Source organism: Mchenga conophoros, linkage group LG6, assembly GCF_057382185.1.
Source record: "Mchenga conophoros isolate Kocher_MC1m ecotype Shallow Benthic linkage group LG6, M_conophoros_male_GT1.1, whole genome shotgun sequence".
In the NCBI taxonomy this organism is placed as follows: Eukaryota; Metazoa; Chordata; class Actinopteri; order Cichliformes; family Cichlidae; genus Mchenga; species Mchenga conophoros.
In genome coordinates this window covers 43,686,333-43,705,578 of record NC_140531.1, presented here as the reverse complement: position 1 = coordinate 43,705,578, position 19,246 = coordinate 43,686,333, and the positions used below count along the sequence as shown (strand labels likewise).

Genomic DNA, 19,246 nt, shown 5'->3' with positions numbered 1-19,246 from the left:
TCTTGCCATGCGACTGATATTGTCTCTAACCATCAGGAACCCTCACGTTAATTTTTATCAAGCGGAAAAGTGTTCGCGTTCATCCTCCAGCTTCACTGTGTTTATGCTAACATAGCTGTGTTGCTAGCGATCACGTAGCACATCATTATACACCAGCTAGCCCAACTTTAGTAACCTTACAAACGTCACTGCTGTTTAGTTTTCTGTCTTCATTTATGTTGGAAGTGATAGAGCCGTACGTTTAAATTTGTTCATAAATCTCTCAGAACATGCTATATCATGTTTAGATGGAAACTGGCAAGCTAACTTCCTGCTAACTTCTAACTCCATTGAATTTAATAAATCCTGTTTTCATGGATGCCTGGATGTTAAACTTCATAGTTACACCTGGTAAAGCAGCAACGCTGATCATTTTATTAAAGATGAAAGAATTTAGACAGTTTTTAACTCTCAGTGATGCTGCAGTGATTGTTTGGACCTGAAGCAGAGTTTGAACCCAGACACGAATAATGATGTCAGACTTGAAGACCACCCGCTGCTGCAGGGGCAGTAGATGTGGAGGAGCCCACCTACAAAAACCAGCCACAGTTCAGTTCAGCAGGTAAAATAAAGACCGATGAATTCCAGGTTTCTTCGAGCTCAGTGAAAGAAATGTTTATTCCCTTGTTTTTGTTTACATCACTAATAATGACATCACCACCATCTTCTTCATCAGGTCCACCTGAACCACTGCAGTACCTGTGTGGCTCCAGGCCAGTACCTGAGGGTCTCGTCCCTCTGAGGTCTGAGCTCAGAGATGTTCAGAATAAGAGCACATTTTTGTTTTACAGTCAGTCTCAGTTCGAAGCAGTCAGAGCTTCCTAATTGGTCCATCACACATTTTTACTTTCTTCTGATCCAATCAGCTGTAGTGTTAACTCAGTCTCCTCCACAGCCTGTCCAATCAGCTGTCCCTGAACCCTCTGGAACTCCAGGCTGTCCAATCGCACAGAGGGCGTGTCCAGCATGGGGGCGTGTCCAACAGAATCCCTCTTGTATGTCTTTGGGGGGAGTTTGGGAACACTGTGACGTGGAGGCACAGGGGGGCCATCCAAGGTGAGGGGAGGGAGTGGGGGGAGGGGTGGAGAAGGCAGGGGTAATTTCCTGGAGGTGGGGGTGACAGGAGCAGGGAGAGGGGGTGAGGAGGACAATGTGGTGGGGGTGGAGCAAATGGAAGTTGGGCCAGAGATGTTGGGGGGGAAGAAAGCCTGAGGCAGGAGGTCACAGCGGGGACGACCCTGAGGGGGGGGCAGGAGGTGTAGAGGGGAGCTGAGGGGCTCTCGTGGAGGCAGGGAGGGGGGGCTGTCAGGTGGTGATGATGACAGTGACGAGTAACGAGAGGGGTGGAGCTTACAGGTGGGCTGACGAGGTGGAATGGCTGGGGGGCTGTCCAGCTTTGACACCATCTGTGAGGGAGAAGGGAGGGGGGGGGGTCAAATGTCACATTCAAATGAACCTTTATCAAGATTGAATTGAGAAGGCGGCGTCAGACAACAGCCCCGCCTCCCCTCACCACAGACCTTTGTTTACATTTACACCATAACAGGACGCCAACAGGGGCCCGTTCTTCGTACCTCGCTAAGTAAGTTAGCTGGATTAGATTGTTGACGATTTCGCGTGATCTTGGATCGTTCGGTTCTCCGAAGCTCATCCGGGACTTGCTGTCATAGCAACAGATCCGTAAGTGTAAACCTGCTCGGGAGCAGGTTTACTTTATGTAAACAGGATTAGATCGCGGCCACGCAGGTATGTCCGCTTCATTTATATGAAAGCAACAGCGATATTCCACCACTGTTTCACCATAAATAAATAACATCAATGTAACTAAAGACAATGCAGTACTTGATCCTTTCATTGATGTCATACAGATACATACAGGTCATTTCCTAAAAAAAAGGGAAATGTACTATTAACATTCTATTACATGTATGTGATTATTGCAGATGTAATTCATATGTCAGAGTAGTAATAGTAAATTACTTCGTGTAATCAAGATGAGAGACCACGGCTATAAAAGCGAAGGTGGATTTGGGAAGCCTGTCGCAGCCATGTCCTGTCCGTATACGCGAGCCACCCATTGCGGAAGGTGCAAGATTGATAAGGAGAGTCCTCAGAATTCAGCGTATATTGCGGGACAGACAGGATCCTTTAGCTCAGCGCGACAGTGTGCTCATAGAGAGATATCGATATTCCCGTGAGGATATTATTTACTTAACCAACTTGTTGACGAGGGGGTGCAGGACCACCACCTGTCTTTTTTTTGCTCTGCCCTTTTCTTGGTTGCTGTTATGAACAAACAAACAGATTATTCCAGGGTCTCTTTCCAAGAGACGAAAAGCAATATAAGTGATAAATATTACCATTCTGTAGAATATTCTTATATTTCACTTTTACTTGTTCCCATGTTCTAGTGGGTCCTGTTGTGGCTCTAATGTGAAAGAGGATATAATGTAATATAATAAATTTACCCTACCGCCTACTGGTGTTGGCCAGAGGGGCCGATGGCGCGATATGGCAGCCTGGCTTCTGTCAGTCTGCCCCAGGGCAGCTGTGGCTACAACTGTAGCTGCCTCCACCAGTGTGTGAACGTGAGAGTGAATGAATAGTGGCATTGTAAAGCGCTTTGGGTGCCTTGAAAAGCGCTATATAGATCCAATCCATTATTATTGTTATTATTAAATTACTTACGAGTTTAATTTGTCAGCAACTTTCTGCCAGCCCTCTCTCCTTGCTTTTGCAGCCTTTGCAGTGTTCCCTTGTGTTCTGATTAAACTCTGAAACTCCTGAAATCCCTCACTCAAGAGTTCTTGCTCTGCTGCCGAAAAATACTGGACATTTTCGCTGACCAATCAAAGGGTTGCCGATCAATGTTTCTACTATCGATGCGTAGCCCCTGTTAAGCCACCCAGTGATCTCACATTACTTCATCCAGCTGTACTAATCGTCAACAACAGGTGTGTTCGGAGAACCGGATTAGCGAGCTCACGGTTAGCGCGATGGTTTGATCTTGGATGTGTCATTTGATCTTGGATGTAGTAAGCGAGGTACGAAGAACGGACCCCAGGTTGACACAGCAACAACTACACCCACAACAACAAGGTGGAGGTTACACGTCTGGGCTGGAAAAGCCGCAGAACCACAGGAAACGCTCCTCCGGGTCTATAAACAGCTTGATGTCTGTGAAGGTTCTCAGTCATCCAGGTCATCGTAGTCAAAGGAGCTTGCAAAGAAAAGCGTCTGGACTTCCTTAAGTTACTTGAAGACGTTTCACCTTCATCCGAGAAGCTTCTTCAGTTCTAAGGTCAAATGGTGGAGAGTCCCAGATATAAACCTAGTGGGAGTGACCCCCCACAGAGGGACAAAAGGACCCCCTGATGATCCTCTAATCGCCTGAGCCAAGGTGTGAAACTGGGTGTGGGTCCCAATCAGCCAGAGTTTCGGGTGAGTTCATTGTGAAACCTGGCCCCACCTTATCATGCGAATTCCTGAGGTCAGAAGAGCCACCTCCACAGGACAAGACTCAGCAGTCCATCTGCATCTTAAGGATAAAGGTCACTCTTTCGAGGATGCCAATGTTCACATTTTGGACAGAGAGGACAGATGGTTTGAAAGAGGAGTGAAAGAAGCATCTATGTCCACTGTGAGCGACCATCTTTGAACAGAGGCGGGGGTTTACGACACCAACTCTCTGCCATCTATAATCCAGTTTTGAGATCCCTCCCCAGACGCCTTAACGCCCACTCACATCCTGGGCCATCTGACCTCAGGAATTCGCATGATAAGGTGGGGCCAGGTTTCACAATGAACACACCTGAAACTCTGGCTGATTGGGACCCACACCCAGTTTCACACCTTGGCTCATGTGATTAGAGGATCATCAGGGGGGTCCTTTTGTCCCTCTGTGGGGGGAAACTCCCACTGGGTTTATATCTGGGACTCTCCACCATTTGACCTTAGAACTGAAGAAGCTTCTCGGATGAGAGGTGAAACGTCTTCAAGCAACTTAAAGAAGTCCAGACGCTTTTCTTTGCAAGCTCCTTTGACTATAAACAGCTTGAAGCTAAAAACAGGTTCTAAGAATTTGGTGGTTGCTGCTCTGTGATACACAAAGAACAGAAGGAACCCTGAAACGTTCTTGCAGTCCAAAAGCTCCTCGGGCTAAAGCAAAGAGGGTACCTTGGAGGGGGAAGACTCAGCAGGAGCCGACTCCGGTCGTCTGCGGGGAGGAACAGGAGGAGGAACGGGAACATCCTCAGAGGCCCGACTGAAGCTCACCATGGAGGAGACCGAAGAGGACCCTGAAAATTACCAGATAGACACTGTTAGAACCAGGAGAACGAACAGGAGAACCATACAGCAGCCAGCAGCAGATTGGTTTGTTGCTCGTTAACTTCACGCTTTAAGTACTTCAGGGCTCCAGAGTGCGACCAACTTGGTTGCACATGCGACCTAATTTCTCAATGCTGCGACTAAAAAAAAAATTTAAAGTCTCAGCAACTCTGAAAGTCTCCATGTGATTAACAACAGACACACATTATCCACATATCGTGGTTTAAACCATTCAGAGATGGTCAGGGGCGGGACCTCTCTGATTGGCCGTAATCCAGATATTCCTGTAGGCCTTGTGTGTATGTTTGAAAGTGTAGGTCAATAGAGAGGTGAGTAGGCAACAAAGGCTGTCACACTTGGTGTTCGCTCGCTCTGCGGTAGAGTATCACTTCCTGTTCCTGCTCAAACACAGTGGTGTTTCTGAGTAGCTTATCTGCTTAGCAATTTAATTAAAATTTTTTATATACATTCTTCTTTCATAGTATAATCTTCACGTGCTTCATCCAAAGCACACTCTGTGTACTCACTACCTAACTTATAGCCAAAGTATTCACTCACTGTGTCTTTACTGTTTTGCTAACTTAGCTTAGCTCGTAGCCGACTCGTTAGCACCATGGCTACTTCACCTGTCCCTCCTGCACTTTCTTGCTCATTGTGTCAGATGTTTAGTTACTCCTCGGCCTCCTTTAGCAGTAATGATATCTGTAACAAATGTAGCATATTTGCAGCTCTGGAGGCCAGGATTACTGAATTGGAGACTCGGCTTCGCACCCTTCATTCACCCATAGCTAGCCAGGCCCCTGTAGCTGGTGCAGCCGAAGATAGCGTAGGCCCCGCTAGCTGTTCCCCGGCAGACCCCAAGCAGCTGGGGAAAGAGGGCGGCTGGGTCACGGTGAGGAGGAAGCATAGTCCTAAACAGAAGCCCCAGGTACACCACCAACCCGTTCATGTGTAACCGTTTTTCCCCACTCGGCGACACACCCGCCGGGGGCATGTGAAGCTAGAGACACCGGCAACCATAGTCAACTGTCTTCCAGGGGCCAGAGCAGGCGACATTGAAGGAAATTTAAAACTGCTGGCTAAGGGTAAACGTAAATTCAGTAAAATCATAATTCACGTCGGCAGTAATGACACCCGGTTACGCCAATCGGAGGTCACTAAAATCAATATTGAATCGTGTGTAACTTTGCCAAAACAATGTGGGACTCTGTAGTTTTCTCTGGTCCCCTCCCCAGTCAGACCAGGAGTGACATGTTTAGCCGCATGTTCTCCTTAAATTGCTGGCTGTCTGAGTGGTGTCCCAGAAATGATGTGGGCTTCATAGATAATTGGCAAACCTTCTGGAGGAAACCTGGTCTTGTTAGGAGAGACGGCATCCATCCCACTTTGGATGGAGCAGCTCTCATTTCTAGAAACATGGACAAATTTATTAAACCCCCCAAAATATTAGGTCTCTCTCCTCCAAGTCTCTGTTAGTACATGACTTAATAATTGATCAACAAATTGATTTACTCTGCCTTACAGAAACCTGGTTGCAGCAGGATGATTATGTTAGTTTAAACGAATCAACACCCCCGAGTCATTCTAACTACCAGAAACCTCGAAGCACAGGGCGAGGGGGCGGTGTGGTAGCAATTTTTCACACCAACCTATTAATCAACGAAAGACCAAGACAGACTTTTAATTCATTTGAAAGCCTGATGCTTAGCCTCGTCCACCCCAGCTGTAAAACTCAGAAACCAGTCTTACTTGTTATCATCTATCGTCCACCTGGGCCTTACACAGAGTTTCTGTCTGATTTCTCAGACTTTTTATCTGATTTAGTTCTGAGCTCAGATAAAATAATTATTGTGGGTGATTTTAACATCCATGTAGATGCTAAAAATGACAGCCTCAACATGGCATTTAATCTGTTATTAGACTCAATTGGCTTCTCTCAAAATGTAAAAGAACCCACCCACCACTTTAATCACACTCTAGATCTTGTTTTAACATATGGCATAGAAACTGAACATTTAACAGTGTTTCCTGAAAACCCTCTCCTGTCTGATCATTTCCTGATAACATTTACATTTACAATAATTGATTACACAGCGGTGGAAAGTAGACTTTATCAAAGTAGATGTCTTTCTGAAAGCGCTGTAACTAAGTTTAAGAATATAATCCACCCACTGTTATCATCTCCAATGCCCTGTACCAACACAGAGCAGAGCAGCTATCTGAACGCTACTCCAACAGAGGTCGATTAGCTTGTTAATAATTTTACCTCCTCACTACGTACGACTCTGGATACTGTAGCTCCAGTGAAAACTAAGGTCTCTAATCAGAAGTACCTGACTCCGTGGTATAATTCTCAAACATGTACCCTAAAGTAGAGCTGGGCGATATATCGAGTTTTTAAAAAATATCGATATATTTTTATACGAGATATAAGATCTGACAATATCGTTTATATCGATATAGTCTATGTTACGTTATAATTATACTTGTGGAGCCGCAAGTTTGCCTCTCTTTCGTCCACTTTCGTCTTTACGTTACTCGGCCTCGCCTCTCCTTCACTGAACACAACTCCCCCTCCTCCCCCATCGCTTCACCTGCAGGAAGCAACAAGATGGACACGGCAAATCTCCTTTAACGAGTTACTGCGCATCGCCCCGTGCATGGGGCTGGACGGCGTCAATGTGTTAGCTAACCACGCTAACGAGCTAACCACGCTAACGCCATGCCGCCCAGAGGTGCTGCACAGCCTAAAATCCTTGCATTTTCTCAAAAGTTGACAGCGCGCCTTATGTATGAATTCTGGTTGTGCTTGATGGCCGCGAACCGATTTTATGTGGTACACGGCGCTCAGCAATCTGTCAAAAAATGTTTTAGTACGACTTTGGTAAGCTACGGAGCTGCACCGCTTGATGGATTGTCGGAGCATTACGGCTGAGCCTCGCGGAGTGATACGTACTGGGCTTCAACGTAATATTACCCTACTGTGTATAAGGACCATAAATGGCACCTGTTAAGAGACGTGGTTGCGAAGTGGATTTCAAACTCAATGCTGTCAGTCACGCAGTACAAGTTGGGAACAGAGCAGCTGTGAAATCTGTCTTTGTTATTGTGCTCGTCTTTTAGTTTACATTTTGACTGCACAATTGTGAGCTTTTTGTTATGTACAAAAACAACATTGTTTTCTTTTATTTATGGAGCATTATTATTTAATAAATGCTCATAATTTATTTTTGAGTAAATTTTATGTACATCTGCTCTATGTTAATAAAAGTGCCTGTGTGACATCTGGGACACAGCTTTGACTAAGAACTCTCTTTTTGTTCTTACTTTATGGCTTTAAAAAAAAAAAAATCGAGATATCTATCTTATATCGCCATCCAGCTAAAAAATATCGAGATATGAATTTTGGGTCATATCGCCCAGCCCTACCCTAAAGCAGATGACTCGTAAGCTGGAGAGGAAATGGCGTATCACAAAATTAGAAGATCATCATTTAGCCTGGAGAAATAGTTTGCTGCTTTATAAGAAAGCCCTCCGCAAAGCCAGAACTTGGGCTGGGCCATATCATACAGTTCACGGTAATACCGGTATAATGTTGGGCAACGCTGAGAAAATAAAATATCGCGATAGAATATGGCTAAAACACGCATGCCCAGTGCCTTTGTTTTCATACGCACATGGCCGAAAAAGCATGGCGGCAACGGAGAATGAGAAGGGGGAAAGCGCATCATTGAGCGAAACCGATGAACTGGTTTGTAAAATGCTGCAACTTCAGTGATGTGGAACTGGCTTGGTGTCTGTCCGTCAGATACTCACCAAAGCACATTTTTTTGTACAACATGCAAGCGGGCCGTCGTTATTGCCGTATTTGTCGGTCTAAGGTGCTCGTAAATCTGGGAGTAATCTGGGTCCTAAACTCAGTCTCATTCAGGTCCAAAGTCAAACGATCACTGCGGCATCATTGAGAGTTAAAAACTGTCTAAATTATTTCATCTTTAATAAAATGATCAGTGTTGCTGCTTTACCAGGTGTAAGAATTAGGTTTAACATTCAGGCATCCATGAAAACAGGATTTATGAAATTTAACAGAGTTAGAAGTTAGCAGGAAGTTAGCTCGCTAGTTTCGCTAGTTACCTAAGCATGATATAGCATGTTCTGACTGAGAGATTTATAAACAAATTCAAACGTACAGCTCTGCTATCACTTCCAACATAAATGAAGACAGAAAACTAAACAGCAGTGACGTTTGTAGGGTTACTGAAGTTGGGCTACCTGGTATTTAATGATGTGCTACGTGATCGCTAGCAACACAGCTATGTTAGCATAGCATAAACAGTGAAGCTGGAGGATGAACGCTAACACTTTTCCGCTTGATAAAAGTTAACGTGAAGGTTCCTGATGGTTAGAGACAAATGCAATCCTATGGCAGGATGCTGTAAACGGACCAAAATTCAGTCAGGAGAACAACTGAGATAATCCATCCACAATACGAGGTTAGTCATTAATATACTGCAACAACATGGGAATAGTGCAGCCGTGATAGAATACAGCATTAATGAATCAATGGTACAGAAGTGGAGGAAGCAAGAAGAATGAGTTTAATAAAGTTTGATTTATCTGACTGCTTTGTTTCGCTTAATGTGCCTTATAATCCTGTGCAATTTTTTGTCTGAAAAATACGTATTTGACGTTTTTATTTGGCACACTGCAGTTTAATGTTGCAAAGCAGGTCTTTTTAACTTCAGTGGATATTATACATGGTTATGCTCAGGATATGTCAGCCCATTTCTACTGGAAATGCCTTTTGGTTAAACTTTCAGCAAGGAATTTGCATTTGTACTGTTACATTTTTATATAGCTTTAATGCACATAAAAAACAGCTGCTTGTTTAAGTGAAAATACATTGATGGGGGTTTTTTGCGCTAGCAAAGTTGTGGAGTTGCATTTTGTCTCGCATCAATTATATCGTTATCGCAAAGTTTCAAATATATATCGTGATAAATATTTTTGGCCATATCGCCCTGCCCTAGCCGGAACATCTTACTATTCATCACTGATTGAAGACAATAAGAACAACCCCAGGTTTCTCTTCAGCTCTGTAGCCAGGCTGACAAACAGTCAGAGCTCTTTTGAGCCAACCATCCCTTTAACGTTAACTAGTAATGACTTCATGAACTTCTTCACAAATAAAATTTTTATCATTAGAGAAAAAATGACCAATAATCATCCCACAGATGTAATATTATCTACAGCTACTCTTAGTACCATTGATGTTAAGTTAGACTCTTTTTCTCTAATTGATCTTTCTGAGTTAACTTCAATAATTACTTCCTCCAAACCTTCAACGTGTCTTTTAGACCCCATTCCTACAAAACTGCTCAAAGAAGTCCTGCCATTAATTAATGCTTCGATCTTAAATATGATCAACCTATCTCTAATAATCAGCTATGTACCACAGGCCTTCAAGCTGGCTGTAGTTAAACCTTTACTCAAAAAGCATCTCTAGACCCAGCAGTCTTAGCTAATTATAGGCCAATCTCCAACCTTCCTTTATATCAAACATCCTTGAAAGAGTAGCTGTCAAACAGCTAACAGATCATCTGCAGAGACTTATTTGAAGAGTTTCAGTCAGGTTTCAGAGCTGTTATGTTGCGGGTCACATTGACCCAGCACAGAAGAGATTTCACATGTCATCTGCATGACTACAGAAAACGAAAAAAAAAAAATCAAAATTATAAAAGAAAATTGTAAAATAATCAATGCCATTGTTTCTAACACTTTTGGATGAGTAAATTTGCCCTGGGTCAAATTAACCCAGGAGCATAATTGGTGTTCCTAGAAACCAACATAACAGGAGAGTTAAAAGGGAGTTTTTCCTTCCCACTGTCGCCAAAGTGCTTGCTCATAGGGGGTCATATGATTGTTGGGTTTTTCTCTGTATCTATTATTGTAGGCTCTACTGTACAATATAAAGCGCCTTGAGGTGAATGCTGTTGTGATTTGGCGCTGTGTAAATAAAATTGAATTGAACTGAATTGAACAAAGCCTCATTTCTGCTGTTTAATACCAAAGAAAATTAAACTTAAAATGATACCAAATTACAAAACGCTGTCTAATAAAACCTCTATAACTTGACTCCGCTTCACTTCATGTTGATTCATGGTTTTCTTCAGTTTTTAATCTACTGCAGATATTTTAAGGTTATCTGCTATAAAAATCCAGGCCAGGAAAATCTCCATAATGTTTTTCTGTTTTATTCTCAGTTACTTTGACACAAAGGCATTTGCTGTGATGCTCACACAGTACTGATAAATGATCAGAATTATAATATTTCTGACTGTCTGAGGAAAAATTGAATTGAATCGAATCGGGGCCTTGTGAATCAGAATCGAATGGATTATAGAAATCAGTGATACCCAACCTTAGTGAGCAGCCTAGGCCTGACAGAGGTGGATGTAGCTGTGGGTAATAAGAAAAGATGAAAAGAACGATTGATAGTGTTTTCATTAAGGCCTGATCCGTCTGAAACTCATAGCCAGTGCTCTGACACGGAGCCATGGATTGCTCAGCTTACATCTAACACCGGTCTGGAGACGGCATCAGATAATGAGCCACATACGATGGACCCCGAGCCAGAGCCCACTGAGAGTAAAAGGAGGAACGTGTATACTTTTGGAAAAGATTCAGTGAAGCTGATAACATGATGCACTGCATTTACTGTTGCGAGTGTGGAGAGACCGTGGCCGGCAATACTGCATTTGTGACTGCTTCTAATAAATTTCAAAGTGAAACGCTGAAAAGCACAGTGTATCCAGAGAACACATTATAAGCTGCGATAAACGCCCAGTGTCTCCTCACTGCCTTTCAGCAGCAAACAGGTCGTCAGGAGGCCGACATGATGATGAAGTTTAACATTGGCACTCTTTAGCAATACTGTAGGCCAGGGGTGCCCAATCCCGGTCCTCGAGAGCTACCGTCCTGCAGCTTTTAGATGCATCCCTACTCCAACACAGCTGAATCAAATGAATGGCTTGTTATCAGGCCTTTGCCAAACACGATGGCACGCTGAAGAGGTAATCAAACCATTTGATTCAGCTGTGTTGGAGTAGGGATGCATCTAAAAGCTGCAGGACGGTAGCTCTCGAGGACCGGGATTGGGCACCCCTGCTGTAGGCAAAGCACTTTAAGCACAAGCACCTTTTCAGGAACTTATCCTTCTTGCAGAAATGTGCTCCAAATAAAGCACTTTGTGTTGACAAGATTGATAGTTAATCATTTACAAATCAATATTGTCTGTATGGACAGCAGTTGGAACATGTAAAAAGGCGGGGTTAAGTGATGCGGTTGAAAAACTTGGGCGCAACTAACTTTTGTGCTGGTGCACATAAGAAAACAAGTTAGTGTAACCAGTGTAACCACGGCAACAAGTTAGTCTAGAGCCCTGTACTTAATTCAAAAGTTAGAATTTCTTAAAAAACCAAAATAAAAGTAAGATCATCCGTCCAGTGCAGCGGTCTCAACAGACACTGACCAGTCATCTCTCCAGGGTTTACCTGGGGACTGAAACCTGACCTAGGACAGGTATCCTGGTCGCATGAACCACCTAAACTGACTCCTTTCAATGTGGCGGACCTCTAAAGCTGACCCCAGAAGCTCATTTCTGCTTCACGTTTTTCTGTTTTATCCTCAGTTACTTTGAACCAAGGGCATCTGCTGTGATGCTCACACCTCTGATGAAGTGTCAGCTTTCTTTTTATACATATAAAAATGTGCATATGTACTGATAAATGATCAGAATTATGATATTTCTGACTGTGTGAGGCAAAACTTCACAGATTCAAATAGAACCAAATCGATTCTAGAAATCAGTGACGATACCCAGCCCTACTCAGGATGCTGTGGAGGTGGTAGACGAATGTCCCAGGCCTGCCTGCCATGTTACCCTCAGCTGATCGAGGAACTTTCCAACCTTCCCTTCAGGATTCACTGTGACTGTGTGCATGGAAGAACAGCAGACAGCGCACTCATCCAAGCACGTCAGGTACTCAAAGACGAGTCCTGTTCCAGCGAACAGGTACAGAACCAGGAAGGTACGAGTGGACTCAGGTGAGCCGGTACATCTCACGCTCGTCCCCAAAACCAGTTTACGCAGCCTGAGAGCAGCCTGCCAAGACCTCGGCCATCGTGTGCTGCCTGAACCACGAGACGCTGGAGTCCAACTGTATCCAGCTGGAAAATGGACTCCAGTCTTTTTACAGCAGGCCTCTTTCACTTTTTTCTGGCCTTCACACTCCGATGGATGCGTCAGAGAGCAACTTAGTATCTTGGAAGGATAATTGGCACGCAGCCTGGAGCAGCCAGGAGCAGCCAGGGATCGAACCACCAACCTTGGATTAGTAGATGACCTGAGCTACCTCCCCCACCTTAGAGCACCCTCCTTCCCCAAGGGTGATGGGGATAAGGAAAATTCCCAGTTTACGCAGCCCAACATCAGCCTGCCAACGCATCAAACTACAACTGCTGCCCGGAACAAGAGACGCCAGAGTCCGAGCGAGCCGCCGGATCAGAACTCACTGAACTTCCCTGACGCCTTCTTTCATCTCGGCCGGTGCAGAGACAGTAACACAGCTGCCAGTTTCTATGGAGACAAACTAATACAATGGGTGTGACATCATGCACAGGTGAGACACAACAGGAAGTCTAATCAATATCCTCTATACCAATGAGCAATCAATAACAATGGAACAGAAACCTGAAACACACTGAGACAGGTGAGAGACAGACAGGTGTGATGTGTGGGGCGCAGGTGAGCTGTGGAGCAGGCGTACGGAGAGTCAGGAAGGTCATACTAACGTGGGCCGTGCGGCAGAGACACCACAGCAAAGATGCTGTCGCAGGCTGCAGGTGAAGAGGAGAAACACTGTGAGGAAGGGAGAGGAGTGGTGACATCATCCTGCAGAGAGGAGGTACGATGATGGAGGCGAGAGCAAGGAGAGGAGGTACGATGGTGGAGGTGAGCGCGAGGAAAGGAGGTACGATGATGGAGGCGAGAGCGAGGAGAGGAGGTACGATGGTGGAGGTGAGCGCGAGGAAAGGAGGTACGATGATGGAGGCGAGAGCGAGGAGAGGAGGTACGATGGTGGGGAGGAGCATGAGGAGAAGAGGCACGATGGTGGAGGTGAGCGCGAGGAAAGGAGGCGTGATGGTGGAGAGGAGCACCAGGAGAGGAGGCGCGATGGTGGAGAGGAGCACCAGGAGAGGAGGCGCGATGGTGGAGAGGAGCACCAGGAGAGGAGGCGCGATGGTGGAGAGGAGCACCAGGAGAGGAGGCGCGATGGTGGAGGTGAGCGCGAGGAAAGGAGGCACGATGGTGGAGGAGGCGCGATGGTGGAGAGGAGCACAAGGAGAAGAGGCGCGATGGTGCAGAGGAGCACCAGGAGAGGAGGCGCGATGGTGGAGGAGGCGTGATGCTGGAGGTGAGCGCGAGGAAAGGAGGCACGATGGTGGAGGAGGCACGATGGTGGAGAGAAGCACAAGGAGAGGAGGCGTGATGGTGGAGGCGAGCGCGAGGAAAGGAGGCGCGATGCTGGAGGCGAGCGCGAGAAGAGGTGGCACGATAGTGGGGAGGAGCGTGAGGAAAGGAGGCACGATGGTGAAGGCAAGATGGTGGGGAGGAGCGCAAGGAAAGGAGGCACGATGGTGGGGAGGAGCGTGAGGAAAGGAGGCACGATGGTGGAGAGGAGCACCAGGAGAGGAGGCGCGATGGTGGAGAGGAGCACCAGGAGAGGAGGCGCGATGGTGGAGAGGAGCACCAGGAGAGGAGGCGCGATGCTGGAGGTGAGCGCGAGGAAAGGAGGCGCGATGGTGGGAAGGAGCGTGAGGAAAGGAGGCACGATGGTGGGAAGGAGCGCGAGGAAAGGAGGCACGTTGGTGAAGGCAAGATGGTGGGGAGGAGCGCAAGGAAAGGAGGCACGATGGTGGGGAGGAGCGTGAGGAAAGGAGGCACGATGGTGGGGAGGAGCACAAGGAAAGGAGGCGCGATGGAGGAGGCGCGATGGTGGAGAGAAGCACAAGGAAAGGAGGCACGATGGTGGGGAGGAGCGTGAGGAAAGGAGGCACGATGGTGGGAAGGAGCGCGAGGAAAGGAGGCACGATGGTGAAGGCAAGATGGTGGGTAGGAGCGCAAGGAAAGGAGGCACGATGGTGGAGGCTAGCACGAGGAGAGCGCGATGGTGGAGGCGAGATGGTGGGGAGGAGTGCGAGGAAAGGAGGGGAGATGGTGGAGGAGAGCACGAGGAAAGGAGGCGCGATGGTAGAGGCGAGCGCGAAGAGAGCGCGATGGTGGAGGCGAGATGGTGGGGAGGAGCGCGAGGAAAGGAGGCGCGATGGTAGAGGAGAGCGCGAGGAAAGGAGGCGCGATGGTAGAGGCGAGCGCGAAGAGAGGAGGCGCGATGATAGAGGCGAGCGTAAGGAAAGGAGGCGCGATGGTGGGGAGGAGCGCGAGGAAAGGAGGCGCGATGGTAGAGGAGAGCGCGAGGAAAGGAGGCGCGATGGTAGAGGCGAGCGCGAAGAGAGCGCGATGGTGGACGCGAGATGGTGGGGAGGAGCGCGAGGAAAGGAGGCGCGATGTAGAGGAGAGCGCGAGGAAAGGAGGCGCGAAGAGAGGAGGCGCGATGGTGGAGGCGAGCGTAAGGAAAGGAGGCGCGATGGTAGAGGAGAGCGCGAGGAAAGGAGGCGCGATGGTGGGAAGGAGCGTGAGGAAAGGAGGCGCGATGGTGGGAAGGAGCGTGAGGAAAGGAGGCACGATGGTGGGAAGGAGCGTGAGGAAAGGAGGCACGATGGTGGGAAGGAGCGCGAGGAAAGGAGGCACGTTGGTGAAGGCAAGATGGTGGGGAGGAGCACAAGGAAAGGAGGCACGATGGTGGGGAGGAGCGTGAGGAAAGGAGGCACGATGGTGGGGAGGAGCATGAGGAAAGGAGACGCGATGGAGGAGGCGCGATGGTGGAGAGAAGCACAAGGAGAGGAGGCGGGATGGTGGAGGCGAGCGCGAGGAAAGGAGGCGCGATGCTGGAGGCGAGCGCGAGAAGAGGTGGCACGATAGTGGGGGAGGAGCGTGAGGAAAGGAGGCACGATGGTGAAGGCGCGATGGTGGGGAGGAGCGCAAGGAAAGGAGGCGCGATGGTAGAGGAGAGCGCGAGGAAAGGAGGCGCGATGGTAGAGGTGAGTGCGAAGAGAGCGCGATGGTGGACGCGAGATGGTGGGGAGGAGCGCGAGGAAAGGAGGCGCGATGTAGAGGAGAGCGCGAGGAAAGGAGGCGCGATGGTAGAGGCGAGCGCGAAGAGAGGAGGCGCGATGATAGAGGCGAGCGTAAGGAAAGGAGGCGCGATGGTGGGGAGGAGCGCGAGGAAAGGAGGCGCGATGGTAGAGGAGAGCGCGAGGAAAGGAGGCGCGATGGTAGAGGAGAGCGCGAGGAAAGGAGGCGCGATGGTAGAGGAGAGCGCGAGGAAAGGAGGCGCGATGGTAGAGGAGAGCGCGAGGAAAGGAGGCGCGATGGTAGAGGAGAGCGCGAGGAAAGGAGGCGCGATGGTAGAGGCGAGCGCGAAGAGAGGAGGCGCGATGGTAGAGGAGAGCGCGAGGAAAGGAGGCGCGATGGTAGAGGCGAGCGCGCAGAGAGGAGGCGCGATGGTGGAGGCGAGCGTAAGGAAACGCGCGAAGAACGTCCTGAAGCGCAGCACGAGGGCGGAGCGCAGGTTGTCGCCGCCTCGTTCAGACTAAGAGGCTTACTTTGTGTCTGATTGGTCCTGCTGCTGCCGTGACCTGTTAGGGCCTCACAGGTGGACAGCAAACAGGAAGCCACAGTTCCAACCCAAAGACAGCCAATAGGGTTGGGTGGTCACATTCAATGCGTTCAATAATATCAGTGGGCAGGCTCAGTGTCAGTGTGAGTGGGCGGGTCTTACTGGAGTGGAATGGGCTGCTGGGTCCTTGCGGCGAGTCAAACACGCTGCCCACATCTGTGGAGCTGGAGGCGGCGGAGGCGGCGGAGGCAGGGGGCGGGGTCAGGGGGGTACGGGGAGAGTTGGGGGCAGAGGCCGGCGTCCCCTCGGACTCGCTGTCCGGGATGCGGCTGTAGCTGATCTTCCTGGGCTCGTTCTGGAGCGGCGTCGGATGTCTCATGGTGCCGGGTCGGGCCGAAGTGGGTCGGATCCCCGGAGACTTCAGAGGATAGGTGTACTTCTTCGCCTGCAGCAGGTGAGTTGATTAGTGTCATGCACGTCACACGCAATGCAACATGTAACATGACAAGGTGCCGCCACGCTCGTACTTACAAATCGAGGAGCCGATCGGAGCTGGCGAGGTTCGATCTCCAGAGACTTGTGGAAGAGATAATCACTGAAGTCCTTCTCCGACAGGTCGCCCATTGGGTTCAGGTTCTCGAAGAACTTCTGCTCCACAAAGACAAAACAAATGCACGTCAACAACAAAAGACCACGCTCCAACCGCTGCTCCAACCACACTTCATTGGCTTCCTGTTAAATCCAGAATTCTCACATACAAGGTCTTAAATAATCAGGCCCCATCTTATCTTAATGACCTTGTAGTACCATATCACCCTATTAGAGCACTTCGCTCTCGCTCTGCAGGCCTACTTGTTGTTCCTAGAGTATTTAAAAGTAGAATGGGAGGCAGAGCCTTCAGTTTTCAGGCCCCTCTTCTGTGGAACCAGCTTCTTAGTGAACTTCTCAAACCACATACTCCTGCTAGAACACTCAGATCTGCCACTCAACTACTTCTGACCCAACCCAGATCTCGACTGAAGTCTCGGGGTGACTGTGCGTTTGCTCTGGCTGCCCCGGTACTGTGGAACACCCTTCCTCTCGACCTCCGCGCATCTGATTCCATTGCACTGTTCAAATCACGATTAAAAACACACTTATTCAATCTTGCCTTTCCCTCTAGTTAATATTTCTTTTATGATTTTATATCACGCACTTTTATGCTCATTTAAATTCTTGTTTGCTCTGTACCTGTTGCTTTCCTATGTATTAGTGACAGTTATCTGCTTGCATATTTAGTACTTGCTTTGGTCCTATTTCTATTATCCTCCTCATATACTCTATTTTACTTGTTAAGCACCTTGGCATACCCTTGGTTTTTAAGTGTGCTTTATAAATAAAGTTTATTATTATTATTTCCTTTTTGCTAAAGCATATAGTTAGGGCTGGACCAGGTGACCCTGAATCCTCCCTTAGTGATGCTGCAATAGACGTAGGCTGCCGGGGATTCCCATGATGCACTGGGTGTTTCTTCTTCACTCACTATGTGTTAACAGACCTCTCTGCATTGAATCATATCTGTTATTAACCTCTGTCTCTCTTCCACAGCATGTCTTTATCCTGTTTTCCTTCTCTCACCCCAACCAATCACAGCAGATGGCCCCGCCCCTCCCTGAGCCTGGTTCTGCTGGAGGTTTCTTCCTGTTAAAAGGGAGTTTTTTCTTCCCACTGTTGCCAAAGTGTGTGTGTGTGTGTGTGTGTGTGTGTGTGTGTGTGTGTGTGTGTGTGTGTGTGTGAACAGAAGGTGAGGGGGTGTGTCCTCACTCTGATGTCACCCTCCACCCGCAGACAGTACGGCTGGTTCTGGTACTGCTGGATCTCTCCGGTGATCTCGGCCACTTTCCGTCTCTTGCTGAAGTTGATCAGATCTTTGCCGTGTCTGTGCAGGAAGTCGGGGTTTCCCTCCTCCGTTTTCAGGATGTTGGTCAGGTAGATTCCTGTCACACACACACATACAGTTATTTGACCTTCGAGCTGCATAGTTATCCATTAGAGATCGGTGAGAAATGAGTCATTGATAAATTGATTGACTGATAATACTACTAATCCCGAGGGAAATCATACCAAAGAAGGGGACGCAGGGGGGGTTGATGGAGCGCAGTTTAGCCAGGTACTTCTTGTAGTGGTCCTCGCTGAGCTCATGAGCGTCCTCCAGGATTTTTCTCTGACGACTCGGAATTTGCTGCAACCATAAACCGACATTTCTTCTTCTTCAAACACACGATGACGCTCACATTCTCTGTCAGCAGTTTAAACTCAGATCCTTCTGATGTCAGTGACGTTCGTGGTCATTATTACCTCAAAGGTGTGATCCAGTCTGTACACGGGTGCAGAGTTCATGGCGCTGACGACCTCTAGGACGCCATTGAAATTGTTGAGCTCCTGAAACACCTGTAGGATTTCGATGATCCGGGAAAAGACAGCGACGCGTTCCTCCAGGTTCTCCGTCTCTACGATACACCTGCAGAGGAAGTACAGCTGACATCAGCCTGACGTACTTGTGGAGTTTAGTTACCGCACACTAGACCCCGCCCATGCCAAAGTAAGGCTTACTTTTCAAACCACAGGGTGAGGTTGGTGGTGTGTCGGATCATCCGTAACAGGTTGGGCGAGTGGATCTCTTTGTCCTCTTTGGTCCAGACGCTACCGACCAGCTCAGACGGTTGCACCGCCCTGCAGGTGGAGATCGGTGGTTAGATAACAGTGGGACAGGTGCCAGGCTGGTGCAAGACAGGCGCAGGGCGGAATGTTACCTGTAAAAGTCGGACTCGAGCAGGGTGAGCTGGCGGGCGATTTCGATGGGGTGCAGGGTCATAAGGTCGAAGTGCTCAGTGTCTCCGGGTTTGCAGATGTGCCATTCGATGGGAGGAGGGGAATTCTGGAAGGTGATGCTGTGACTCGGCACGCTCACCTGGACCTGCTTCTTCCTCTGGATGATCTTGGTGATTGACTCCACCCACTTCTTCATCGCCTTACCTGCGACATTTGACATCATTTCCTTGCTCCAGCTGTTACACATTTGCACTGACTACAAGCTCTTA

General features: G+C 48.1%; 1 protein-coding gene across 4 annotated transcripts in view; it reads right to left on the bottom strand.

Annotated features, from left to right (window-relative positions):
* Positions 1-391: 391 nt before the first annotated feature.
* sos1 (son of sevenless homolog 1 (Drosophila)) overlaps positions 392-19,246 on the bottom strand; it is a 43,246-nt gene continuing 24,391 nt past the window's right edge. For 2 of the 4 annotated variants that reach the window (XM_085278337.1, XM_085278339.1), the window contains exons 14-23: positions 18,959-19,181; positions 18,759-18,878; positions 18,504-18,666; positions 18,270-18,387; positions 17,970-18,142; positions 16,698-16,814; positions 16,329-16,611; positions 13,222-13,266; positions 4,216-4,337; positions 392-1,445 (exon numbers count right to left, since the gene is read on the bottom strand). In XM_085278337.1, the coding sequence (XP_085134463.1) occupies positions 873-1,445; positions 4,216-4,337; positions 13,222-13,266; positions 16,329-16,611; positions 16,698-16,814; positions 17,970-18,142; positions 18,270-18,387; positions 18,504-18,666; positions 18,759-18,878; positions 18,959-19,181 (1,937 nt within the window). In that variant the 3' untranslated portion in view covers positions 392-872. The remainder of the gene's footprint in view (positions 1,446-4,215; positions 4,338-13,221; positions 13,267-16,328; positions 16,612-16,697; positions 16,815-17,969; positions 18,143-18,269; positions 18,388-18,503; positions 18,667-18,758; positions 18,879-18,958; positions 19,182-19,246) is intronic. The other 2 variants (XM_085278338.1, XM_085278340.1) reach the window with 1 other exon arrangement.